The sequence below is a fragment of the Lagopus leucura genome, unplaced genomic scaffold (genome assembly GCF_019238085.1).
Source record: "Lagopus leucura isolate 7727_CA_CO unplaced genomic scaffold, USGS_WTPT01 Super-Scaffold_100157, whole genome shotgun sequence".
NCBI lineage: Eukaryota > Metazoa > Chordata > Aves > Galliformes > Phasianidae > Lagopus > Lagopus leucura.
In genome coordinates, this window is record NW_024962334.1 from 46,412,470 (window position 1) to 46,439,213 (window position 26,744).

At 46.8% G+C, this 26,744-nt stretch overlaps 1 protein-coding gene across 2 annotated transcripts in view; it reads right to left on the minus strand.

The window, feature by feature from the left end:
* VILL (villin like) overlaps positions 1 to 26,295 on the minus strand; it is a 32,269-nt gene extending 5,974 nt beyond the window's left edge. Inside the window, exons 1-16 of one of the 2 annotated variants that reach the window (XM_042888256.1) lie at positions 26,044 to 26,295; positions 14,141 to 14,222; positions 12,926 to 13,000; positions 11,181 to 11,377; positions 9,075 to 9,183; positions 8,656 to 8,766; positions 7,528 to 7,727; positions 7,370 to 7,448; positions 6,726 to 6,824; positions 4,432 to 4,585; positions 3,327 to 3,427; positions 3,007 to 3,144; positions 2,102 to 2,260; positions 1,211 to 1,390; positions 819 to 964; positions 6 to 150 (exon numbers count right to left, since the gene is read on the minus strand). In XM_042888256.1, the coding sequence (XP_042744190.1) occupies positions 6 to 150; positions 819 to 964; positions 1,211 to 1,390; positions 2,102 to 2,260; positions 3,007 to 3,144; positions 3,327 to 3,427; positions 4,432 to 4,585; positions 6,726 to 6,824; positions 7,370 to 7,448; positions 7,528 to 7,727; positions 8,656 to 8,766; positions 9,075 to 9,183; positions 11,181 to 11,377; positions 12,926 to 13,000; positions 14,141 to 14,209 (1,962 nt within the window). In that variant the 5' untranslated portion in view covers positions 14,210 to 14,222; positions 26,044 to 26,295. Of the gene's footprint in view, positions 1 to 5; positions 151 to 818; positions 965 to 1,210; positions 1,391 to 2,101; positions 2,261 to 3,006; positions 3,145 to 3,326; positions 3,428 to 4,431; positions 4,586 to 6,725; positions 6,825 to 7,369; positions 7,449 to 7,527; positions 7,728 to 8,655; positions 8,767 to 9,074; positions 9,184 to 11,180; positions 11,378 to 12,925; positions 13,001 to 14,140; positions 14,223 to 15,525; positions 15,585 to 26,043 lie in introns of those variants that run through there. The other variant, XM_042888257.1, reaches the window with a different exon arrangement.
* Positions 26,296 to 26,744: the final 449 nt, after the last annotated feature.

Consider the following 26,744-nt stretch of genomic DNA (forward strand, 5'->3'; position numbering starts at 1 on the left):
CTGACCTCTTCCCAAGTGTCTAGTAACATGACATCGTCTTCATCCAAGTCTTCCTGGCAGAAATCCACCACCTCTGTCATGATGAACCGACCCGTCTGGTTGGAGCACTCGAAGAGGCGAGGTTGGTAGTGTGTGGTCTGCTCTTGAAACCTTCCTCATGCATGGCAGGGGAAAAAAAAGCAAAAAAAAAAAAAAGCAAGAGAGATGGAAATCCTTCCCTTGTGGTTTAGCATTAGGCCCTACCACTACTACTCTTGCCCATGCTGGATGAGGTGGGGACATGGAAACACAAATCAGAGAGCCTGAAACTCAGTCATATTGATTTGCATGAGATACTTGGACCATTTTAACAATTTTAACAGGCATTTCTTCCATCCAAAGAAGTCAAAAGCAAAACGCTTCCCTCCTTGTGCACAGGAGGCTGCTGTCAGGCAAAAGTCACATTGATCACTTGGTTGCAGAGGAACACGTTTTGTGCTCAGAGGGTTGGAGAAGTTTGAGTTGTTCAAAAGCCAATTCAATTTCAAAAGGCCAGTAATGGATAGAAGTGGACTGCGTGGGTCATGCAGCCCTTATGACAAGATACGAAACAGATTTACTGTGGGGAAATCCATCCAAACCAAGACCCAAAACCTAGACAGCAAACATCTTAATGTGGTTTCTGACTGTAATCACATCCTCACCAAAGGCAGTAATAGGCCAGAATATTCCCAAAAGCTTGGTGTGTCACAAAGTGCTTACCCATCTTCCTGTAAGGGTTTGATCCTTTACTTAATGTTGCCTGACCAACCCCAGAGGAACAATCAGCTTACTCTTACCTCTTTTCACTGGCATAAGGGGCTTTGCCTCCCAGGGCTTCCCAGAACTCTGCTGGCTCCTGTCCCTCCAAAATGGTGTGCTTGTCCCTTCTGGAGACAATGTCAGCCACCATCTTTGCCATCTCCCTCTCATCTCCACTGCAGCCCTGGAGTTCAGGACATAAAATTGAGGCTGAGTTAGTGGCAGACTAGAAAAACTTACCTGGGGCCAAGATACCTTGACCCTACACCACTGCTCCATCGAGTTTCAGACCTGTTATTGAGCATTTCACCTGACCTGGTCACTCGGAATCTATGACCAGCTCCATGGCCCCACAAGTCAGGGACTCAAGACCCACACCAGCTATTTCTGCTCCCTGTGACTGTGTCTCTTGAGCCCGCGGCAGTCTCACCTTCCCACACCACAGGTAGCAGACTTGGTTGGTTGCCAGCAGGAAGACATCATTGGAGTTGAGAGAGGAGGCCCTGGCTGGCACCTCCGTGGCTTTGGTGTTCATCTCATTTGTGCCTCTCACCTGGAAGAGGCGGACTGCTCGCTCAGGGGTGCATCTCTGGGCCCGGCTTGTGCCACCCTGCATGGAAACAGAGGAAAAGACAGCGTTGGAAGATGAGAATGCAAATCCAGGGTGCATCTGGTTGAAGGAAGAAGATTTGCAGCTCACAGCTCTCCCCACAGCAACAGACCATAGAATCATCGACTCATACAATGGCTTGTATTGGAAGGGATCTTAAAGATCATCCATTTCCAACCCCTGCCATGGACTGGTTGCCATGCACCAGGCCAGGCTGCCCAGGGCCCCATCCAGCCAAGCCTTTAGCACATCCACGGATGGAACATCCACAGTTTCTCTGGGCAGCCCATGCCGGGCTTCATCACCCTCTGAGTAAAGCATTTTTTCCTAATGTCTAAATTAAATTTCTCTTCTTTTTAGTTTAAAGTCATCCCTCCTTGTCCTATCACTATTAGAGCAGCTCTTGTAAAACTCAGGATTAATTCCTGTGCAGTTTCCATCTCACCAGAGACTTCTTCAGGGCTGTAAAAATGGGAATCAGCCCCTCTTTGTCTATAGGGTGAAAAGGCTTTTAAAGATACACTGGTGGCTCTATAGGCATCTACAAAAGAAGAGCTGGAAATATTCCACCACTTCCATCTGCCAGCCCATGCAGACCTGAGGCTCTTTTCCTGAATATTAGTCTATTTGTTTTTGAACTATTTCTCTAGCCACTGCCATTCCACCACTGCTTTCACCTTCCATTGCCCACCAACACAAAGCCCACGTTACCTCATAAATGACCAGCTTGCCCTTGAAGATTGCCAGGAAGTGCGCTGGCTCCTTGCCCATTGTCACGCGGACCTGCACAGCCTCATCCCCGTGCTTTTTGTCCAGCTCGATGGCATTGAGGGCGCAGGCAGTGATTTCATCCACAGAGGCATGGCGACCCTTGGGGAGAAGAGAGACCACTGGCAGTGAGATGCGATGAAGGGTACAAAGTCCTACGTATGCTGTCATAAGATGAGCGTTAAAACCATGTGACTTCTTCAGGAGCTTGAATCTTCAGAGGCTGAAGCCCCAGAGGACAATCTGCAAGACTGCAAAGTTTGATGCCAACATATAATCATAGAATCATTTGCCCAGAGAGGTTGTGATGCTCCGTCTCTGGAGGTGTTCAAGGCCAGGTTGGATGGGGCCCTGGGCAGCCTGGTCTGGTATTAAATGGGGAGGTTGGTGGCCCTGCATGTGGTGGGGGGGTTGGAGATTCATGATCCTTGAGGTCCCTTCCAACCCTGGCCACTCTGTGATTCTGTAATGTTTGAAGGACTGCTAAGATCATCCAGTTCAACCACACCACTAGACCATGTCCCCCAGTGCCACATCTACATTTTCCTTGAACACCTCTAGGGATGGTGACTCCTTCAATTCCCTGAGCAGCCTGTGTCAATGTCTCACCAGCACTGTAAGCTCCATAATCCTTTACCATTTCTGTCTGACATTTCCAGCTCTCAGCCTGATGCAAGCTTGGGCTAAGAGCATACATGTTGCCTAGAAAACAGAGCTTGGGCTATTTCCAAGTGGACACATGAGGTTCTTCCAGATGATTGGCTTGGGGTTTTTCTGCGCAACTGTTTCCTTTGGTTTTAGGCTTCTAGCAGACACAGCACAATCTCTTCTGTTCCAATCTGACTTACCTGCCACATGTAGAGGACATAGTGAGGCCGGCCAGATCTGGGGTAGGTGTACAGGACCAGGTAGCAATCACCTCCATAGAATTGCCCATATGTTTTGGGATCCACAGGCTGCATTTGCAGGTCCTCAATTCTCCACACCTAGTTTGAGAAATATGTAAATAAACAGCAGGGTACTCAATGTAAGGACACAGTGCCACGGGCACAGACATACCTGTAGGGGAGGAAAGGTGGGCACGTGTTCACAGTTCAAACAGCTGCTGTGTGTGTGAAAAGGCAGAAAGATCTGGAAACACTGATAATTGCCAAAGGAGCTCTCTCACCTCTATGTCCCCAGAGGCATCATCCACCATCCTCTGCTCAGCAGCCAGCTCTGGTCTTGCATGGAGCTGAGTGGTGTCAAACTTCACCTGCTCCACCTTGGCTGCATGCACCAGCAGAATAGAAGCAAGAACCCAGTTAAGTGCACAGTGACACACAACCCCTCCACAGAAACACATGCACACAATCATTATAAATGTCAGAACAACCTGGTCTCTGGTTGCATAAAGCCAGACTTGCCACCAGTAAGCAAATGTCGACTGTGGGACATACAAGAGTGCATGCACTCTAATGTTGATCTGTTATTGGTTGGCAACTGGCCATACAGCACTTTCCAATGAGGTTGTGATGACTGGTGAGTAAAAACAGAAGTTATCTCCTGACTAAAAGTTCATAATTGTTTTCCAAATGTATATATACTTCCATCATTTTTGAGTGTTTCTTTCAGAAACAGAATGACCATGTTTCTCCAACTTATGGAGAAGACAGTATTTATGGATAACAGGGAGAGAAGGGAGAAGAGAGAACTTGCAAAGGAAGGAAATATTTGCAGCTATAAAGATATTAACGATGGAGACAAATCAGCATCTCTGCCACTTCTGTCTGCCATCAGCAAGATTTCTCTCTTTGGTGTTGTTTACTCTTTGGAGTTAATGCATTGAATTATGCACTTCAGCAGCACGATAAATGGGGGCACCATTTACACCAATAGAGAATGATTCCATTGACGTCAGGAAGATCTTGGGTGGATGCCAGTATAAATGAAAGCAGAATGTTGTTCAGCACATCCTTATCAGGTTCATCATCAGCTCTATCTGAAGAAAATTAAGCAGCTATGCAAGTGTGAATTTTTTACACACGTTTTTTTTCAGGTGAGATCTGCCAACCTTTATGTTTGGAGTAAGTGGCAGCTCGGTTCTTATAAGAAGTACTCTGCTTCTACTGAAGGTGGTGGAAAGTATGGGACATGGGAAGAGTGCACACTGGACTTTCAAAGTGCTGAGGACAGGGAGCAGCCAATGTGAATGGCGTTCCCTTGGCTCTATAGCTTATCATGGACAGCAGAGTCAAATACATGGCAAATTGTGTCTCTGAAAACCAACTCACCAGTTTTGCCAACAGTATAGACTTTGCCCAGCCCCTGTGTTTCATCCTTTTCCGTCCACCTCTGGAAGAGCTGTTTGAACATAGCTGACTCTGCACCATCATTGATCACTTCAACGTTGGTGGAAGGAGAATAGCCTTTGGCTTGGATAAAACCCTAGGGGGTTGAAAATAGACATCAGTGAAGACACATCAAGACACATCACAAGAAGGCTGAGGACCCCAAAAGCAAACCTCCACCTCCAGTCGAGCACAGCAGTATAACCATGTCAGGATTCACCCCACGATGAAAACGTGCACTCAGACTTATGAAGATGCCTACAGACATTCTATTCATGTTTATACCTGTATTTAGAGAGCTGTCCCTAGGAGGATAGCCACCTGGATGACATCCTAAACTTAATCTCTGCACGGCATCTAATTTTTGAAAAATCTCACACAGTAAGTCTAACAAACAGCCTTGCTATGATAGAGAACATCTCATTCAGCTCTATAGACAGCTTCTGGTGGTGGATCCAGGATTGCAGCCAATGAGCAGAGATGGAACTAGGCCCACAGGCTGAGTTAGCTTTTCTCCCAGCTCTCTGACCTTCTCTGAACAGGAATCTTGCTCTCCCTTTAGCATGATAGAGAGCTTGTATGCCAAGGAAGGAATGCAGGCAGAGTGCTCTGAAGGGATAAAACTACAAAAGTCTCCTTTTTTTTTTTTTTCCTCAAAACAAGTTATTTCCTTGAAATAGAGCAGCCATTGAGTTAAGAGAGTGCTTCAACAGAAGTGTCTGATACAGTGCGATAAGGATGAAAACGATCTGTGTTCTGTCTGCCCAAGTGTCAAAGTCATTGCTTAGTCTTTGAGAACTGCTCTGTGTTTAGCTCAGCAGACTCCAGGATGACCCAGAGGTACAGTGCTGACAGCCATGGTTTGGGAAGGAGCCTGAGTGTGGGCTTCAGAGCATTTGTCTTCTGCTGTAAATACTGTAGCCACACACTACCCCCAGGGAAAAGCAGAGCAGATGGTCTTCCCATCCCTCCCACCTGCCAAGCTGAAAGAAAGAGATATCTTTTGTTCTACATTTGTAGCCCAGGGCCAGAGTTTGCAGAGCTGATTGCCTACAAAAAGCAGCTGAGTTCAGCTTTTGAAAGGAGAAGCAGAGAATTGTGAGATGTTTTTAGTCGGAGTTTGTCTTAAGCTTTTCTTCTCTGAGACAATAGGTGCAAGTGGTATCTTCAGGTAAGATCTTATTGAAGGTGGGGCCACTGAGGTTCAGTATCTCCAAGGAAGATCTCACTGAAGATGAAACCATTTATGGTCTTCACATAAGTCAACAGATGAATTTAAAAACAAAGCTCTCCAGTATTATTCACTCCCACGTGCCAACTGACATGAAATACTACCAAATGCCTTCTACACTCAGGCTCCTATGAGGCCAACTTTGAAAGGAAGCACTGAGGCGTGCTCTGCCAGAAAATGGCAGATTATCTGAAGAGACGCAGAGGCGTGCTATGCTGAAGTGCTCTATAATAGAAGCCATAGTTTTGCTGCAGGTCAGCTGGTCCAGGCTAGTAGCAGTTAACAGCAGAGCTCTTTCTACTAAGTGCCAGATTCCAATTCACATGTAGAACCTGGGCCCAAACCCATCAGCGCTGTGCAAAACACTACTGCCTGTAATGGACTTGGGGTTGGCACTGGTAGCACTTACATATCCATTTCTGCTTTTTTCAGAGAGCCTGAGTCATCAAATTCCCCACTGACTTGCCCAGAAGTATTACACTCAGCTGGGAACACAACTTTCTGGTCTGTGCTGCCTTGGACAGTAAGAGATGCTATTTAGCAAGCACACACGAGACTTGTGACTATCTGCAGTGTGATCCCTTCATTCTCCCCAACACCCACAGTATGGGATCAGGATGTTACAGAGATTATAAAAGCCTCCTCCCTTTAATATCTGTTTACTGACCATAAATTGGTATAATCCCTTCTCAACTCTGATACATTCTGCCTCCACCACCTCTTGAAGCAGTGGATCCCAGTAGTCTACCACTTACTGTGTCACATATAGTATTGCCTTCTGTATCTTCTTTCCTGTAATCAGTTCCCTCTTAGTTTCAGTGACAGCAAGCTCTCAGTGAGATTTGATGAATAACAATTTTACATTATGTCATCACACCTCCCTCAGAAGTTTAAATGTTTCCTCTGTTATTACTCAGACCCACACTTAATCATAATTAGTGGTCAGATCTAGATTAGTGCCTAGTTAACCTCCCACAACATCACTGGCACTACATTTACCACTCACCACGGCTCGAGTGAAGGCTGCTTTCTTCTCCTCCTGGTTGGAGGCTTTTCCTCTCCAGACATAAATCTTAAAGCCACCTTGGTCTAAAATGTAGCAGTCCTGAGGTGAAACAGAAAAAAATGATGTTAAAAGATCTCCTCAAGCAAAAGTCCTCTGGTGCCTACCCAGTCTGGATCCTTCTTGAAGCCTTAGATGTAGATCTAGCTCACTGCCTTGCCTTGCAGGGTTCTGAACCCAGTATCGCAAGATACCACCAACCCCACCACGCCTGCGTTCTTGAGTATGTTGACTTTGTGAGCATACCTGGCTGAGGCAGCTGCCCTTAAACTGTAATGCAGTAAAGTACGTATTTTTTCTAGGAACTGCTCAAAATTGGCCATTATAGCCTCATGAGAGATGTTTCCAATCCAACAGAACACCCTTGGCTGGGAAGGTGGGTTTGCCATCTCTTGTAACTTTAACCCACTGCCCGCCTCTGGCCACTGAAGTTGTAGGTAGAGCCTAAGCTGTCTTGTTTGCAGAAGACATCAGCTAATCTTGAAGGATGATAATTTTCAGGAAACCAGGTATCTTAAAAAACAGGTGCTCAGTTGAAAATAAAAGCTCAGCACTCTTTGGTCACCATAAGGTCTAATGCCTTTCACCTCATGCTGGAGCAGGTCTTGTGTCAGGGGCCGAGTGGCTATCTCCTGCACCACGAGGTCGCTGTCCTTCTCGTAGACACTGAAAAACAGAGCCAGCAAGTGGTCAGGCCTCCTGGCACCCACCACGACAAGGGGTGGGAGCCCAGACCCACACTCACTGATAGAGCCGGACGTTTGCTTTCTGCAGCTCATCTGCTTTCGTGTCCGGGATGGCATCTTGTAGCTCCCCACGCCTCTCACCAAGCACCATCTTCATGATCTTGAGGAGGTCCGGGGAGTCCTTCTCATTGTCAATGATGCCGATTTGAGCGCGGCCGCCTCTTTCGCTGTCCCTGATGCTACGAGCCAGCGCGAGGCCCTGCACAAGGATCAGCGGTGGGGTTTAATCCTAACCCACACAGCATATTCAGCAACATTACTTCAGACCTAGAGCAGTGACCGAGTAATAGTGGTCTAAGCCAGATTACCACTGCTAATGTCTTACAAATTTTCCTATTTGTAAAGGGTGATGTGTCCACCAGACCTGCTTATTATCTGAGTGGAGAGGCTGTGACACAGCTGCTCAGAGAAGCCATGAGTGCTCCATTCCTGGAGGTACTCAAGGCCAGCCTGGATAGGGCTCTGCACAGCCTGATCTGGTGGGAGGTGTCCCTGCCCGCAGCAGAGGATTAGAGCCCAATGACCTTTAAGATCCCTTCCAACCTAAGCCACTCTATGATTCTATAATGACCAGGTGTCACAATGTGAAGAGCTGTCCCACCTGCCTTTTAATATGCATAATCATTGGCTATGAGCTTAGTCACCAACTCTGCTAATTTCCTGTTGGTAAATTTGGTTGATCACATCCCTATATTGCAGATCCTCTATCAGTAAAATAAGGGTAATGACCCCTTTGAAAACTGTCTTAAGAACCATGGATCTGACCTATCAAAACATGGGTTACGTATTCCTGTTTGTCTCATACTGACCAACCTGGAATTTCCTGTGATTTTAAAAATAAATTCAAAATCACCTACCCCTCTGCAATAGTTGCAGTTAAATCTACCAGCACTAACTTTATTCCCATGTCATGCAGACTGCAGGGCACATAGGGATGGCAATGGGTCTCCCCAAAGGGAGCTGGATGCCCTTCTAAACAACCAGATATCACTGTATGGGGAAGTAGATTTGCCAGGATTTTCTCCATTCTCCTGGTTTTAGTCATATTCTAACTGACTAAAACAAATGTCAACCAACAGTGAACATGCAAACACTGAGTGCTGTGTGTGCCTTTGGTCCGTACTCACCCTGGATTTCTCAGCAATGCTGCAGTTGGGCCCATTCCACTGGATCAGCACTTTCCCAAGGTCCAGCAGGAACACATCACCCTTATTGAAACTATCCCAGGAAAGAGCTACCTGTCATAAGGAGACGGAAGAGCTCAGCAAACAGAGGAGACAAAAGCTTGCAGGAGACAAGCCATGGGCATAGAGAAGTTGTCCTGGGGATGTAACAACTGGTCTGCAACGACAGGCTCATTTTTCTAGCACTCATCCACTCACTGAGCCAAATGGCTTCTCTCAGGACAACACTAAACCCAAGCGAGATCTTGAAAATTACCCTTGAAAAGAAATGAGCTATTGAGCAGGCAGACCAGATAGAAAATGGGTCTAGGAGGGGAAGCAGGGAGGAATAGTCCATAGGGAGCGAGGTATCCCCTGAGTACCTCTGTGGCTGACACATGCTTCTTCCCTTTGACATGAAGAAGACGCTTGATGTTGTACATATTGGTCTCCACATGCTTAAATCCTGAGGCCGCCCCTCCCTTCTTGTAGCTGTTAGGAATCAGAGAACAAGGAGTTAGAGGTGGTTAGAAAACAGCAACCCTTCCATCATTTCAGAATATCTCAAGCTTTTGTTGACAAGTAAAAATCTAGAGCTAATATAATCTCAAAGTCTTAAGAATGGAACACGAAATGGCCTCACTCTACTGTTCCTGTACTGTACTGTTCCTGGTCCCTGACCAGACAACGAGTCCTCACAGTGCCCACCATGAGGTGGGTGTTATGTTTTGCATCTTGGGAGAAGGTGTGTTGAGAAGCAGGCAGGTCAGGGATGGCAATGGAAACATACCGCAGTCAAACGGAAAATCCCATCAAGCACAGAAGTGGCATCTCAGAATTGAAATATTCCATAAACAGTCAAATGAAAATGAACCATATTTTGCAGAGAACATATTATATATATATATATATATACATATATATATATATTTTTTTTTTTGGCTGAAATCTGTTTTTATGCAAAATAGTTGTTCTAGATAGAAAGCTGTTTCCCTATGGGAGCATCCTTCTGTCCTTGAACACTCACTTTGCAAAAGCTGCTGTTAGCATTGTAATTGCCTCACTGCGTGATGCCACCCCTTCTTGTCTTGCAGCTTTGCAAGGAGGACACAATTATATCAGTATAGGTTAAAATTTCCCCCAAAGAAGTCCCAGAATGTTTTAACAGGTATTTTTGGACAAGTTTAACTCCTTTCCACATATCCAAATGCATTTTAGAAATCTAACAGCATGTTTGTGCTTCATGGCTTACAGTAATGATTGAAACAATGTCATTACCATTTGCAGAAAATACAGATGATTGCTGAGATTTTTATAGATATTGCAGTGTGGAAAATCAATATATTTTATCATACATGGATAAGACTGGCAAACATGGTCAGGCCAGTGGGTGATTCACAGTACTTTAGACTTGTTTGGCATAGTTCTTCCTATCCAGAGGAATTGCTCTACCTGCCAAGGTGTGGAAACAGCCTGCTTCAATTTCTTATTCTGCCTCAGACTTCCTGTACGACCTCAGTATGTGGTTTAGGCCACAATGAAGACTAACTCACTCTTATTTCAGAGGCAGATATGTTCCCAAATAGAATTCTATGCCTACGTGCTTTGGAAGGTCAGAATTTCAGTTTTTCACAGCCCTTTATTCATCTTTAAAATGAGGGTAAAAGCACTCCTCTGTCTCACAAAAGCCCAGAGGAAGCTCATGAGAGGCTGTAGAGATGCAAAATGCAGAGAAATCAAAAGCAAGACTGGGTCAAATCTGAGGATGGGTTTCCACCTGGGCTTTCTTCAGCGGTCTGAAAGAAAGGCACTTAGGACTATTTCTTGCCAGCACAGAACAGCTATTACAGTCACCTTCCAAAGACCCCAGAGGAAATCAGGACCACAGGACTGGACTCAACACAAGACTGGATTCAATACCATCTTTCCAACAGCTAAGTTCAGAGAATGAAGCTTTGCTTTCACAGCAGGAAAATTGCCCCTAGCATGATCAACGCTTCATGGAGCTGATTAGCTCATAAACAGGGATTAAGATGTGGTTGCTGGCAACAGCAGCAGACAGGGCACCTAAATACAACTAAGCGAACTCTAAATAAATGTTAGTAACAAACACCTTTGAAAAGAGCTATCTCAGTCTTCTGTCTCATATGTATAACCCTAACTGGCTCTTGAGGGACGTGGTTTAGTGGGCACGTTGGTGTTGCATTGATGGTTGGACTGGACGATCTCAGTGGTCTTTTCCAACCTTAATGATTCCGTGATTCTCAGCAAGGTGGATATTGATTTAAATTGTCCTGAATATTAATATAAATTGTATGCAGAAGAGAAAGGAAGACCCTACAGTGAACAAAAGGGCAGTTAAAACCATTGAAAACACCTGGGGAAGCAATTAGTAGATCAGAATGACACGGGCCCAGCCTCAATCCCTACAACTTCTGTTTGTCAGAATGGAAAGTTTTCACTGCAGCAAAGGGTCTGATGGTACTCACATAATGCCGCTGCGGAAATAGCTTTGGAAGGTCTCAGACTCGTGTCCCTGCACCTCCCGGTGCTGCACAGGGCTTCCCCTGAGCGCAGCGTCCAGCTTGGTGACGTACATGGCTGCAGCACCTTGCTCATCCTGAGATGACTCCTTCCCAATCCAGTAATGCAAATCCACAGCGGTGCCACGAGAGGTTCTTTTGCTCTGGAAGAGGTGGGAAAGATGAGACAGGGTGAAGACACAGCCCATAATGCTGCGGTCTGGGGAGAAGTGGCCAAAACAAGTGACCATGGAGCCCATTCCTAAGGCCCATCCTCCCTCTCCATAGGATGGAGCCCAATGATGCTCCACTGAAGCATGTTTCCATCATATATGCTTTTATGACTTATTAAGGAAAATGAGGCACCTGTGGAAGTCCAAAACCTCATGTGTTTGACCTGTCCTACTTTTGCAGAGTTTGATATGAAAACTTAAAGGACATTCTTCTCATAGATCACTTTAAATTTGCCTGGAGATTGGATTCTTTCTCTCCCTTTCTCTTTCTCATATGACAGTACATAGTAACACCAAATGCCTGGGAGTTCCTGCTGACTTGCAAAAGAGACAGAACTCCAAATGAAGCTGAGCCCGCGTGCGCTTGCTGTGATTCATCTTATTACAGAAAAACCCAATAGCCCAGAAAGAAGAGGCAAGTGATCTGAGAACAGGTGTGCTTATCGTTATGTGAGTCGTGCCAGTTATTTTTCAGCACCTACTGTGTTAAACCCTATCATCCATGCCTGAAAAAGATAATAAAAGCTCATTTTATAAACTTGATTTGACACTAAGTTCTGTTTATTTGCTTTGTGCAGTGATACTACAGCGAAAAACACAGTAGAGCTTGAATAAAACACCATTCCTCTAGGCGCAGCTGACTAATTTGTGGCAAAATCATTCAATTTAATGCACTGTTAAAAAAGATGATCAAAGTCCTATTGTCCTGCGGACAAGCCTTGTTTGAAAAGCACGCAGTTAAGGTGCAGAATGCAAAGAAGAGTATTTTTACCCACTTATCTGCAGGGAGGAAGGAGAGCAGTGGACTGACTAAGGGCTTTGTTACCTGGGCAAGCTCTTGCAACACAAGCTGAGCCTGTGAGCACCAAAACCTACAGTGCTTACAGCCTGCTCTCTGCAAGGACACTCACATTCTGCTCTAAGCACATCTTTAGGTGGCTGCTGCCAAACTGATTCTCCAAAAAACACTCAAAAGGTACCATAATGGGGCGTGCATGGCCTAGCCTGAGTTCAAGTGGTTGCAATTAAGTCTGGACCAAATTTGGGTGGGACAGCAGAGGTCTCCTAAGGGAGAGAGGGAGAAGGGCTGCAGATCTTCTGCACTGGTGGTGCGACACGAAGCAGGTGGCTCTCACAACCCATACCATCTTGTGTAAATAACACTTCCTAGTTGGCCACCTCTCCCACCCCAAAAACACTCCCATAAGCCATGCAAATCCAGGCCTTGATGTAATTTGCTGGGGATATACCAGCCATTTTTCCACGTCTGGACATAAAGCAATGGGTGAGAAGATAAATCATTTTAATTAACACTGCTAATGGTTTCTCAGGACACACAGAGCTATTACAACAGCCACACTACATTCAGGTGTGTGATGGGATGGCAATGCATACGCACAACCACTCCAGTATCAAGTTGGAACACAAGAAACGACGCTGATCCACCCAAAGAGACCAATGTTTGTTCACCTTACTTACGTGCAGAATTACATAGCAGTCCCCTTCAAAAAAAGTCCCATAGGCTTTTTCAGGTACAGGAACCATCTTCATGTTCTGTGAGAAAACGCACACTTGGGTCATTGCAAGAACTTTTACAAAGCAGACGTAACTCAACTGACAGCAAGGGTTTGGATAAGGAAGAATCAGGGCTGTGCTTGTGGAATAGGAAAAGTCACTTCTGGAGGAAATTCCAAATGTACCACGATGTGAAAAGGTGAAAATGAAAATGCTGCTTGCCCAGACCAACAAAAATTTGTGTATAATGTTCCCCAAGCAATCCTGTATGCCTAGGGAAAAAGTCCCAGAGGTCATGCTGAAATGCTCTAGAGCTTGCATATGTAGGGGATTTGCCATGGCATTGAGCATTCTTACCCTAGATTTAGTTCTGGGTTGTGGTTTTTAATTGGTATCTGCAAAATTCGAGGATAATTTTCAATTTTGACAGGATGACCACCTTGTTCAGGATTCATAGCAAGTAGCAGTGCTGGGAAAAAATGGACATTGATGGACATTGATGTCTCTCATCCCCTCTAGACTCTAATTGCACACTGTATTCAGCACAATTAACCAGCCATGCCTGCCCACTGCAGGTGGTGGGACGTGAACCCACCAGTACACACACCTCCTGGACAAGAACTGACTTCTGTGGTTCCCTGAAATTCAAAACATGCATTTTTCTGGTGGCCTGACTTGTTTTCCCGCATACCAACCTGACCCTTGTGAACCAAAACGTTGCTAATTTCAGATCCTTTAGAAAACAACTTAATACAATATTTTGGAGAGAAATGTTATGGCAAAGACACTGTGGAAAACAGCTGGGATCTTCAGAGGGCCACCACCACTTGGAGATTCTTTCCACTTCTCCCCAGGCTGTCTTTGCCAGTGAAATGCAACAGAATAAGGACAAAATTGAGCATAGCTTGGCTACAAATCCCAAGCAAAGATGATCCCGAGTAGAAGGTGACCTTGCAGGTTGCAGTAACCTTGTAGAAACTCATCAGTCAATATTATCCTTGTTTTCCAGAGAAACACAAAGGCACCAAACAATAACATGCCAAATGTAGGGACAAGTAGAGCTGCCTGTTTCCCACTGCTGCATCTTACCAATAAGACTCTTTTTTCCCCCAGATCAGTTCCAGAATATCTTTCTTGAAATATGCATACACATACAGCACAATTGCCCCCTTATCATACCTCTATGCTCCATATCTGCAGACCCAGCCTTCTCTCAATAGTGGGAAGATTTGTGTCACCATCTGCCATCCTGAACTCTGAGCTGGAAGGAAAGGGATGAAGGAAAAAAAAGACAAAATAAGTACAGAATTGGGTAGAACTGTAGGTGTGCAAGTCAGCTGGGCTTCTCGTATAGTTAATGGAGATAATCACACCTTGAAATGCCTCTCTGCTGACTATAAAAATCACATTCCAGTTCAGGTGTAGTTATCTACACTCGGGTGGGGTGAACTCCCATTTCCAGTGCATCCATGCTCATGAAAGGTCCAAGCAAAGTATGGGATCACTGCCCAGCAAAGCCTCGATAGGACACCACTGGTCTGATACGGGATTGTTTTTCCCCTGTTTGCACAGATGAGAAGGATTCACCAGGGTGTTCGACCCAACATCAGTACTGCAGCACAAGTGCAGAGACACTGGGGACCACCAGGAAACTCATGCCCTCCTGGAGCAGCTGAGGTCAGCTCAGGCGCCCTGGGTCACCAGTGGCCTAAGGAATGAAGCCCTTCCACTTCAGGAGGAGATTCAGGTCTAAGTTAAGCTACCTGCAAATAATCCCAAGGTAGGACACCAGGTTTCCATCTCCATTAGGGTCAAGGGAGCCAGTACAGTCAGCAGAGCACAGGGAGTGATTCGGCTGATGACTCAATCACCTACATTATGCAAAGCCAAGCAGCTCTCTAGGCTCTGCTTACTGCACGGGGAAGAGGTGGGATTCAGCTGCCTGCACAAAGGTACCTGGGGACCTTTAAGATGGTTTGGGTATCTCCAGATGCCACTTTGATGGGTGAAAGTCTCCCATCCATAGAATAAAAGAATCATTTGATTTGGAAGGGATCCTTAAAGGCCATCTGGTCCAACTCTCCTGCAATGAACAGAGACGCCTACAATTCCATTAGGTGCTCTGAGCCCCCTCCAGCCTCACCTTAGAATCATAGAATCATAGAATCATAGAATCACTAAGGTTGGAAAAGACCTAAAAGATCACCCAGTCCAACCGTTCACCTATTCCCAGTAGCTCCTACTAAACCATGTCCCTCAACACAACATCCAGTCTTTCCTTGAACACCCCCAGGGTCGGTGATTCCACCACCTCCCTGGGCAGTCCATTCCAGTGCCTGACCACCCTTTCTGAAAAGTAATACTTCCTCAAGTACCTCAAGTACCACCTTGAGTGTCTCCAGGCACAGGGTACCCACCACAGGATGGGGCATCCACCAAATCCACTGTCTGTTCTATTTGCCAGCAGTGAGAAATACCAGGAACTCTCCTTAACTCCCTGTATCTTCTTGCTTAGATGATAGAGGTTTTGCTAGTGAAAAAACTTCAGAATCCAGCTAACCTACCTTCTGAAGCAGGTCAAACACCAGGCCAGTGTGTGTGAGCTCACCAGGTTGTATCCTAGCAGAGCTGGCTGGCATAACAGGTGCCTCCCAATCAATTCAGTTCAGCTGCAGCAACTACAGGACAGACTGTGATTGTGTAAGGGCACAGCCCATATCAGCTGTTCCTGTATGAGTCAATTCTGCTCACAGACCAAAGCCCAGCCTTGAGAGCAAGCACGGCTCACTGATTCTGTGTTTTGCATTCATTTGCCTTACAAGTGCGCTTTCGTTATTTGCATTTGCTTATGACAGACTGAACTGTTGTAGTGGGTTAAAAACAACTTGACTGAGTGCATTTTCTTCCCCAACTCTGGATAAAATGGCTCTCCTGGTTGTAGGGCTTGGCTTACCCTGTGCACCTCTGCTCCTGTAAGCAGAAAACTGCTTGCAAGAAGGAACAGACATTTTTGTATGAGCTTGGTACCCAAGCTGAGCCACAATAAGATGAAAAATAAAAGAAGCCACAGCACAAAGCCATGAAGGAAGCTTCTTTCAAGGGAGAAAAGAGCAAAGACAGATGATCTCATGCCAAAAGGCATCTTTATTACTTGTGTCACGGAAGCATGGAGAGATATGCTGCACTTGTCGCCATTAAATCATTAGTCGTGATAATCCTTCTCCTGAAGATTTTGCAAGAGAACAGAAGTTGTTCTTCTATGTAGGAATGTTGGTACATTAATATATTCTACAGCCCAGAACTGCCAGATCCTTTCTCTTTGCATAGGCACTGAAGCACCCACAGCCTTGAGCATCAGATTCATCATTCTCACTCCTTTGCCATGGATGGATCTGAAGGATCACGGAAGACTGAATCCACATGGCCTCACCTATTGACCACGAGGGCATTAAGCAATCCTTCAGTTTCCTCCAAATTCTCCCAGGCAAGAAGAAAAAAGACGCTTTCCATCTCATGTCCCAGAATGGTAATCCCACATAGATTGAAAGTCAGGTCCAGGAAGATATTTCATCCTCTAAGCAGGAGATGGACATTCTTCTGGATGGGATCCTCACTCACTTACTGTGGAGTCTGTGGCTGGCATGAAATAATGCCAGAACCATAGAACTGTTTGAGTTGGAGGGGATGCTTAAAGGCCATCTAGTCCAGCTCCCCCGCAATGAACAGGGACACCCACACCTCAATCACTCCAGAGCCTGAATGTCTCCAAAGAAGCATTGCCCCAGTTCAGATCTTTAACCAAAACACTGTCCTTTCCCTTCAATATGGCATCTGAAAAGTCCCCATCAAAGAGTGAAGCCTGCATCCCTCAGCTACTGTTTCATTTATTTAGGTATCTTCCCCTTGGGTCGAGTACCAAAACGACTTGCAAATGAAGTCAGTGCAGAGGTTTGTATGTGAGAGAGCACTTGGGGGTGAAGTCTTTGCAAAACCGATGCTGCTCCCTGCGGAAGGCAGCAGGCGTCATCGCCTCCGAACAGCGCAGGAAGCGGGCAGCTGTCCAGCTGTGAGCACAGCTGGAGCCCTGCTCCTCCCAGCATCCCAGCCTCCCGTCCAGCGATGTTAACCCGAAGGATCCTCAAATTCCTCTGTGCTCAGACAATCGCGACGGACAAAACCGTCCAGCAGCGCTTCACCAATTCCCACCCAAATGTCTTCGACTCAAAATGGGGAGCTTCAGCCTCCTCTGCTCCTGGGGCTCTGACACCGCCTCTGCTCCCATCTTTTTGGGGGTAGCTGTTCCCCTCCTCAAGCCATTAACTGGGGCAGTGTGAAGCACAGTTAACGTTGGCCATGTCTTTGGACATTTCAGCTTCTTTCAGCTGGTGGCCAAGTTGGAAATAATAGGAATATGACTTCAATAATCAGACAGCTCATTTCATTAAAAATTTAATGTGACTTTTAATCAGATGATCCCATAATTCAACTCCAGCCCAGACACAAAATCCAGTATTTATGGAGTGGAAACTTCTCATCTCTGCTGAAACCAGGAAGGGCAGAAACTTTTCTAATTTAAAAAGAAATAAAGAGACTTTAAGAGGCTCAGGCTCACTGTGGGGTTTGAACAGTGATGTCCAGCTCAGTTCTTATCTCACCCAAACTGGTTCTACCCAGACCTAGGTGAAATGCAAATATGCAAAGAGCATGAGTCAGCTGCCTCTGGGGCAGGAATTTACCAAAAATAGCTGGTTATGGTGGCAATTCACTTCCTTCTATGCAGATACAGCTTTACCTATTCCCTTACTTCTACACAGTTTTATCTATGAAGGAAGAAAAGAGGCACTAAAGCAGCTGTAGGATTCTGCATGCACGTCAGTAGCACACAGCTGTTCAATTTTCTAAGGCAATTTTCTTTTTTTGTGCAGAGGCGAGGTTTGAAAAGTAGTCCTATGTGTAGCACAGCTGAGTGATATTACTCATGTTGTCCCATCCCTGATGCCCCATCCCCAGATGGGGATACCCAAGGTCAGGCTGGACAGAACTCTGAGCACCTGATGGAGCTGCAGGTGTCCCTGTTCATTGCAGGGGAGTTGGACCAGATGGCCTTTAAGAGACCTCTTCCAAATCAAATCATTCTATGAATTTCCACCTCTAGGGTCACCTACCCTACCATCTGCACCATTTCCAAGACTCTTGAAGCCTTGGAAAGAGGAGCCAAGTATGTACCATGGGCACACATGGGGAGGCAGGACCAGGGAGGGGTGGCCACTGCGTGGCAAAGGCTCTGCTGGGCCATCGCTGCTTGGTTAAGATGTTATAAACTGCTAAGAGCAAAAGCTTCTCCAGGCTGAGTGCAAAGGACCAAGGCCAGGCTGGATGGCTCCCTGGGCAGCCTGACCTGGTGGGTGACAGCCCTGCCCATGGCAGGGGGTTGGAACTAAATGTTCTTCAATGTCCCTTTCAATTTAAGCCATCCTATGATTCCATGAATTTAACTTGATCTAAGGAATGAAGCTGGAAGGTGAAGGCAGATGGACTTTAACACTCACTGCCAAAATCAGAACAATGCTCCTTGCTTGCTAAATCTGACCCTTCTCCAACCAGCATTGGTGTGAGGAAGAGCTTTGCCTTCAAGAAAGATCAGATGACTGATTAAGTGTCAAGGTCATTCTCAAGAATGGTTAATAAATAACAATTGGGGTGGAAATGCCAGCAGTCACAGCTTCACTTCAGTCAACCTGGTATGTGTTGAGGAAGCAGAGGCAGCAGGACATTTTTGTTGGCAGATGGGCTGTTTGGGTGGGGAGGGAGGACAAGCACTCAGGAGGGGACAGGAGATCATTTCAAACTCTCAGGGAACATTCAGAATTAAGTCTGATTTGGCTTGTCTGGGTTTTGGCGGTGCTGGAGTCATGGCAGTAAAAAAACCCCAGTGAAATGACTAATGTTCTGTACAGCTTCGGGAAAATAGGAAGCAGCTGTGGCTCCAGCCTTTCCAGGCTGAAAGCCCTAATTATTGAGAATACTTGGACTGGCACTGGATGAGGTAAACCAGGGCTGTTGAACTGCTTACATTATAGCTGAGCATCTGGGCCCAAGGAGTGTCCCTGGAGGTGCTCAAGAAGCATGGAGGTGTGTGACTTAGGGACATGGTTAGTGGGCAGGACCAGTGGTAGGTGGACAGTTGGGCAAGGTGATCTTAGGGGTCTTTTTGAACCTTAATGATACTATGATTTTTTTGTTTGCACAAAGGACAGCAGTTAACTCTTGTTTTGCTCCAGGAAATGAAATTCTACATTGAGTACTGTGCGTGGCTCCTCAACTGCTGCTTGGCACCACTGCTTTAAAGACTGGCTGTACCTAGAGAAGGACTGGCCAGAAGCACCAGCACTCAGGCTGCATGACCTGTCTCGTTTTCATGGCGCAAGAGGAGAAAAAGTTCCTTGCATCTCAGCCAACGTGGTGATGATGCACGGAATGGGATCTGTGCTTTGGGGGTGGCAAGAGAGGCAAAAGCACAACTCAGCTGACCTCCTCCTCTGTGTACTGTTGAAGTCCAGTCTCAGGAGCTCGGTGTGCCAAGGAAATGGCTCTGCACAGACACTGCTGCTGACCACAGGGAGCACTCCAGCACTCCTGGAAAGAGCTGTTGCCTGGAAGCTAAAATTATGTGAAATAAGCCTTGAAATAAGATGCTATTTCTGATCATGGTGGGCAATTAACTATTGGAACAGCTTATTAGGAAAGCTGGCAGGCTCTCCTTTATGACTTTCAAACAAGATGGCTGAATGGCCAGGGTGTGTTCTTTGGGCTCGGATGCTCATGGTCTGCAACCATCAGGCTCCAGTCAGGTGCCCCTGTTAGTCTGACCATAATGCAATGACATGGACCAGTCCTCATGCTTCAGGGATTCATGGCCTCCCCTATGGGTCAAAAAAGATCCCTTATCCTTCCTACCAAATCATCTGCATGGATTATGGAAGGGGCTGAAGGGCTCTTTCACTCTTTTGATCCATCAATCAAAATCAGAGATGGTGCAGGGGACATGGGGTGAGCTATGATTACAAGAAACTCATTGCTCACCTTCTCAGGGACACTGACTCTGGAGCTGAGCAGGAACCTATCCTGAGCTCAATGGGAATGTTTGCACCTTTCTTCACTAGTGGCTGCTAGGGATCATCAGACCCAACTCATCCAAGTGGGTTCATTCTATGTCAGCTGCATCATCCAAGTCAACTCATCCTGTGATCACTACTTGCCATCATAGGAGACTGTTCTTATGTGCTCATGGGGCAAAGGCTGGGATGACAAGGACTGAGGTGCTAAAGATGCTAAAAACTTTAGGGCCTGGAATGAAGAGAACAACTGAGGTGATTTTACGTTCTCAGTAGTCTCTCGAACTGGAAATGCTGTAGACCATGGGAAAGGGTTGTCGCTTGAACCCTGGAAACTTATCCCACCTTCAGCCACCGTCTGAGAGCATCACTAAGATGTAAACCTTCAACATCTCTCCCTATAACCCATGCCCTCACCCTCTGCCCATTCCAGTCATCTCTGACTTACTTTGTAGCTTACACACAGCCTTTACCAGAAAACAAGCGATGCTGAGAGCCTTTACCTTTCAGTCCCCTGGAAGCTACACACAGGTGGGCTTTGTACTAATTCTCCAGACACACTATTGCTCCTTCTTAAAAGGAAGGAGCACAAGAAGTAATGCATTACTGGGAAATAGTTCCTAGTTGCCACAGCCCTCCACCTGAACCTCATCTATCTCTTCAAATTCCTTGGAGGACATCTCATTCAGGAAAGCTGGCAGACCACGGTTTATCTCCTCTGACTTTGCAGACTCTGCAGCTGCTTCTTTTCCACCTGCCATCAATTCCAGCCCATCACCTTGCTCCATCCAGAAAGCCCTGCTCATCTCTCCACACCTCCCTTTATGACCTCCTTTCTTCCCCCTGTTCATTGGCTGCTGGTAGCTTTCCAGCAGTCTGATCTTCAAGCAGATGGCCTCGGGAAACTGATTTGTAGGAGCAGATTTTCCCAAACTGCTGCTTTCAGAATCCTCCCTCTAAAATTTTAATGCCTGTTTTCTCTGGGAAGAGTAGAGATGCATTGTCCCTGAAAATTTCTCATTGCCATAATGACTTACTAACAATTAAATAGAGAGAAGTTATGGATGTCTCATCCCTGGAGGTGCCCAAAACCAGGCTGGATGGGGCCCTGGGCAACCTGACCTGGTGGGTGGCAACCAGCCCACAGCACGGGTTGGAGCTGGGTGGGCTTTGAGGTCCCTTCCAACCCAACCATCCTATGATTCTATGAAACCCACCACCCTGAGGATGTGGCTGTGAGATAAAAGAGCTTCACAAGAAGCTTTTAGAAGCCCGCTGCATGCAGGTGCCTTGTGGCAGTGTTGTCCCAGGTGTGGTGCCAGGTGCATTATTTTCAATTACTAAAATGCAGCTTGATTCACGCTTGCTCCAGGGGTATCCATTCCACCTCTGGCTCCACACTGTGAGGTTACTGAGTCAGTCACAGTGCAGAGCCATCCCTGGGGAAAGCAGGCACGAAGCCTGCCAATTCATTACAAACAAATCTTTCTTTCAGTTCCTTCTTGCTCTGGTGAAAGGCAGAGATTGCTGGCTCAGGACCAGCCCTGCATCCAAAGGCAGGGCTTCATGACACAGCAAGGGCAGGAGATGTATGCAGGAGGAAAACAAAGCTGAGGCCATTTTCATTCCTCTTCCTGGTTTCCTGAGAAGTGGTTCAGGTTAGAAGCATTCTCAGAAACTTCTAATTACTTACTGCCTCCAGGAAGAGAGTTATGATCCTCCTCAACACCAGCGCTTTAACAGAGCATTATTAAACCTCATGACTGCAGGTAAGTAAAATAGAGCTGTCAGGGAGGAGGAGGTGTACAAGGGATTCTGGAGCCCCAGGGAGCACTTGAGCTTCAGAAACATGCAGGGACTGGAAGGCAGGTGGATGGTTGAGAAGAGACCCTAAAAATAAGGCATTTTTCCTGCTGAGACAGAAGAGGCCATAGCTTAATGATGGCCAGAAAAGGGGATTAGAGGAGGGGATTCATTCAGCCTCACTGTGCCAATACCTCATCACTATTTTGGAGAATAAATTTTTCCTAAAATCCAACCTGAACCTCCCCTGGTGCAACTTAAATCCATTACCTCTCATCTAAGAAGTCTGAGGAGGACTCTCTGGGTGGTTCTCCTCATCCCAACACTGGGTCATCAGCAGAAATGGCAAATCTCTGCCTATAGGGAAACTCCAGGCGCAGAGCCCAGCTTCCCACACTGTCCTTCACCTCTTGCAGCATACAGGAGCCCAACTCCATTCTCCAAGTGCAACAACTTGCTCCAGTAGACGCTGCTCCAGCGATGTTGTCATGAACCATCGGTGAGGCTGTGGGTTGTCATGAACCATCTGTGGCACTGCTGCCCAGAGAGCTGTGGGTGCCCCATCCCTGGAGGTGCTCAAGGCCAGGCTGGATGGGGCCCTGGGCAGCCTGAGCTGGTGCTTGATCTGGCAGTTGGCAGCACTGTTCACAGCAGAGCAGTTGAAACTGGACAATCTGTGGGTTCTCTTCGAACCCAAGCCATTCAAAGATTCAGTGACTGATTTAATGATTCCACGAACTAAGCCAAACACACAAAAAACCCCTGCAGTTAAACACAAACACCAGCACCCACCTTACCCTGCCCTTTTTAAAAATCAGGTCTTAGAGTTACAATCTTTTTTGCTGTAAGAGCATGAATGCCTATTTCTGCACACAAGATAGAGAGCAGGTTTTCCTGGTACAGTGTTTAAGTAGTGCAATTGAATAAGCCCTCACTATCAGGAGTTTTGTTTGATGGTGAGGGAGCGAGGGGCTGGTCTGGACCTGTTCCCAGAGCATTGACTTCCCAGTGGAAAGCAGCAAGATCAGTGTTAACTATTGAATGGAAGGGATCATAGAATCATAAAGTGATAAACTGGTTTTGGTGGAAGGGAACTTAAAGATCATCCAGTTCCAACCCCCTGCTGTGGGCAGGTTGCCGCCCAGCATTCAGGGCTCCATCCAGCCCAGTCTTGAGCTTGTCCAGGGCTGGGGCATCCCAGTCTCACTCCAGTGTAGACCCATAAGCATCACATCAAACTCAGGAATAGGAAACCCAGGACCTCCCATTTAAAAAGGTTTATATTTTGGGTTGCAAATGAAACGGGATGACCTGGGTGTAAGTGTGACAGTCCGTAGGTGACCGTGCAGTTTCAAGCAGATGACACACCTCTACTGAAAGACACCTAACTTGTGTCCAAACAGGGAGGTGCCAACCAACCCCACCCAACCTTCCTTGATTAGACTGGGTGCTTCTGTGCACTTGGCACACATCTGGCATGAGAAGGGAGATTCAGCCCACACAGGACCTTGGCACAGAAATGCAAGAAGACGTTGCAATCCCATCCTGCCTGAAATGAAGGGCAGCTTTGAGAGAGCAGCACATCAACTGCGTAGAGCCGAATGAATAAAACATCCCTGCAAATGCTGCAAAGAGTTTTAAAAGAGTCATTCATCGGGGGCCTGCTTTTGCAACCGGTGCTGCCAATGGGAGTTTTGTGTGTGCACTGAGGAGGAAATCAGGCATCTGAAGGGTGAAATTTGCTCAGAGCCAGGCAGCAACTCTTCAGGCAGCAATTCAGTAATTCAGGCTCCAGCAGCCTCCCGAAGGGAAGGTGGGTATCTGTGTAACAGCATCACCCAAAAAAGAACCTGACTTCCGGTGCTATCCATCCCAGCTGTTTTAGCAAGAGCAGTTTTAAACCAAGGGCTATCCAGAAACCTATTCTTTCACTGCAGGGCATGGCCACAGGGTGTTTTTAGGTGGGAGAGGTCAGCTGCTCTGAATAGCCCATTCCACAGGAAATGGAGTCAATCGTGGACTCAACCGTGCAATTTCACGTCCCCTGTGCCTCAGGTCTTTGACGTGGATGTGAAGGAATGACAAGTTCTAGCCTCAGATAAGCATCAATAGGCTCAGATAAAGGCAGATAACAATGGCAGGACTCCAGTTTCAAGCAAAGGCCCTTAGAAATCAAGGCAAGATGCACAGAACCCTGTGCTGAAAATCAACATTGCATTTGGGAGGACTTCGCAGAGTGGAGGCTGCCAAAGTCACAGAGACAACGTTTACCGTTTTTGATTTCCTTTTGCACTCAAAACAGTCAATGGAAATGAGCAATCACACAGGATAAATTACAACTAGGCCCATTTTCAGAGTTGTTTTATGTGGAAAGAGAGAACATAGAAGAGGGATTTAAGGGCGCAGGTATCCTCCTGTGATTGTACAAAGTGTGTTCATCTGAGGGGTCAGCAGAAGCTCAAGAATATACTGGAATAAAGAAAGAGTCAGCGCAGAGATATTTTGGGTGCAGGATGTCCACATGAAAGCCCTTCCTTGCTTAGGTGGGCACGTGGTATTCAGTAGAGCAGCTTTTAGAGCAGACAGAGGCAGCCCAGCCCATGGACTTGTGCCAGCCACCGAATAACTCCTGGGAGGCTGCAAAGAGCCTGTTCCTTGTGACAAATGGAGCCCTCAGTGAAGGTTAATGGCTTCACATTCCTCCTCCAGGTGCTGGGTAGGTGGCACAAAGTCCATGCAATAGACTTTTAGAGCTTTTAGAGGGATGAGGATGAGCAACCACAGCATGGGCAGTGCTGGGAGACCAGGCTGTGAGGCAGACGCAGCCTGGAGTCACTGGGCTCACGGTGCATCTCCTTCATGTATTACATGTCCCACACCTCCCTGGAGCTCCACAGCAGAAAAGGTGACAACCTCCAAGCTTAAAGTCCAGAAAGACACGTGCAGCTCCATGGGGAAGACCAAGTGACACCACAGAGTCACAGAATCATAGAACCAGAATGACTTGGGTTGGAAGGGACCTTCACCATCCTTGCCTATTCAAGAGCAGGGATCTATTTCTCAAGAATCCCAAGAGCCCCAAGATACAGGGGATGCAAGGAGACCAGGGTGATGCTGTTTGAGGGCAAGGCATGAAATCTTTGTTCCCAGCTGGGACACCCTGACAACTGCTGCCACAATGTCCTGCCTAGGAAATTACATCACGAGACAAGGGGGGTGGGGGAGAAGGGCAGCCTGGTGCAGCCAGGAGGGCAGAAGACATAACCTCAGTTTTCCTGGTTTGATGCCCATCCTTGTGCTTCCTTCCAGCACACCAAAGTACGGTAAAACCCCACCAAGATGAAGACTGATGCCCTCCAATTGCCTGATTTCCACTTTGCAGGCTCTAATTTACCCACTTAGCTGCGGTGTGTAAAGAGCACCTGGATGATTCACCTGCTAAGTGCTACTCTTGTGGGGCCAGTTTGCTTCTGCTGTTGTAAGATTTGTTACACCTGTGCTAGGACAGCCTTGAACAAATGCAAACCTCCCACAGATGCTAATTCATATTGCTTCTCCTTTCTGTTAAATATTTATGCTCCTGATAGACACGCCTAAGAAAAACACTGGCAAGTAAGCCTGCAGCTCCACTCCATTACAACTCGACTTTATCGCAGTTTGATCTGCATCTCAAATGAACAAGAGGAGAAAACAATCTGTGCTCGCAGAGCAAACAGCATTCGGCCATTAGCAGCTTTATCAATTAGACTCCAGCAGGACCCATGGGTCAGAATTTCCAGCACAGCTTTTGTCAATGCTTGAACCCACAACGTCCACACGGGCAGCCAAGCTTCGGGCAGATCCCCATGGCAGCAAGGATATGAAACAAACCGGGTCGAAGCAAAATGCTGTTAATTGCTCGGTGTGTGAAATCAAAGCTGTTCGTGCAGAGAGCCCAGTGCAAAGCCTGTGTCCTTATGGCCGTGCTCCTCTGTGAGTGGAGTGAGCTGCTTGCCCCGTCCCAAAGGCAGCAATGGGGATGCAGGTCTGGAGGGCTCATCGCTTTTATTTTATGAAATTCTTTCATTTTTTTTCTGTTTCTTACTCCTCCACCAAGCAAAAGTGGTCATGAAACAGCTCTGGCCTTCAGAATAAAGCCAGGAGGGGTGCAGAAAAGCTGCTTACCTTGTTGGAAAGCGCCCGGCGTGCTCGCAGCTCTCCCTCCTTGGCGATCCCAGCACTTTCTCTTCTCTTTGGTGAGCTCTTTTCAAGGCACTTTTGTTTGCTGTTCTGCTACCTTGTCAGCTAGGGAACAGCAGTGCTCGGTAATTCAATCCTCTACTTAACTGCAGACACTCCTACTGCTGCTCACACCCATTTCCAGGCTCACCGAGGGACAAAGAGGGAGCCAGTACGAGAGAGTTTCAACCAACTGTTTGCACCAACTATCCACCAGCACTGCAATCACCGAGCGCTAATGATTAAGTGCTGCTTTAATTAGAAACCTGCTTTGTCCAGATTTAAAGGGCAGAAGTGTTGGGTGCTTTTTTTTCTCCCCCTTGTTGTTGCACAAAGCCAGGCGTGGTGCTGCACGGTGCCACATCAGCACTTGGGCCCCAGAGCCTCAGCTCCAATCCTTGACTCCGTCTGACTCTAATTTCAGCAGCCAAAACAGCCTGAGAGGGGGATGCTGTGGGCACACACCCTGCTGGGTCTCCCTTGGTGCATGTGTGGCTCTGGCAATGGGGAGCTGGGGGTGAGGATGGCCACCAAGGTTACTGGCTGCGATGGAGCACTGGAGCGTGCAACCAGGCTGCCTCCCAGGAGACAGATAATGATAAACTAGAAAATCACATCAGAGCTGGCAGTGTTTGCTGTAGCCACTG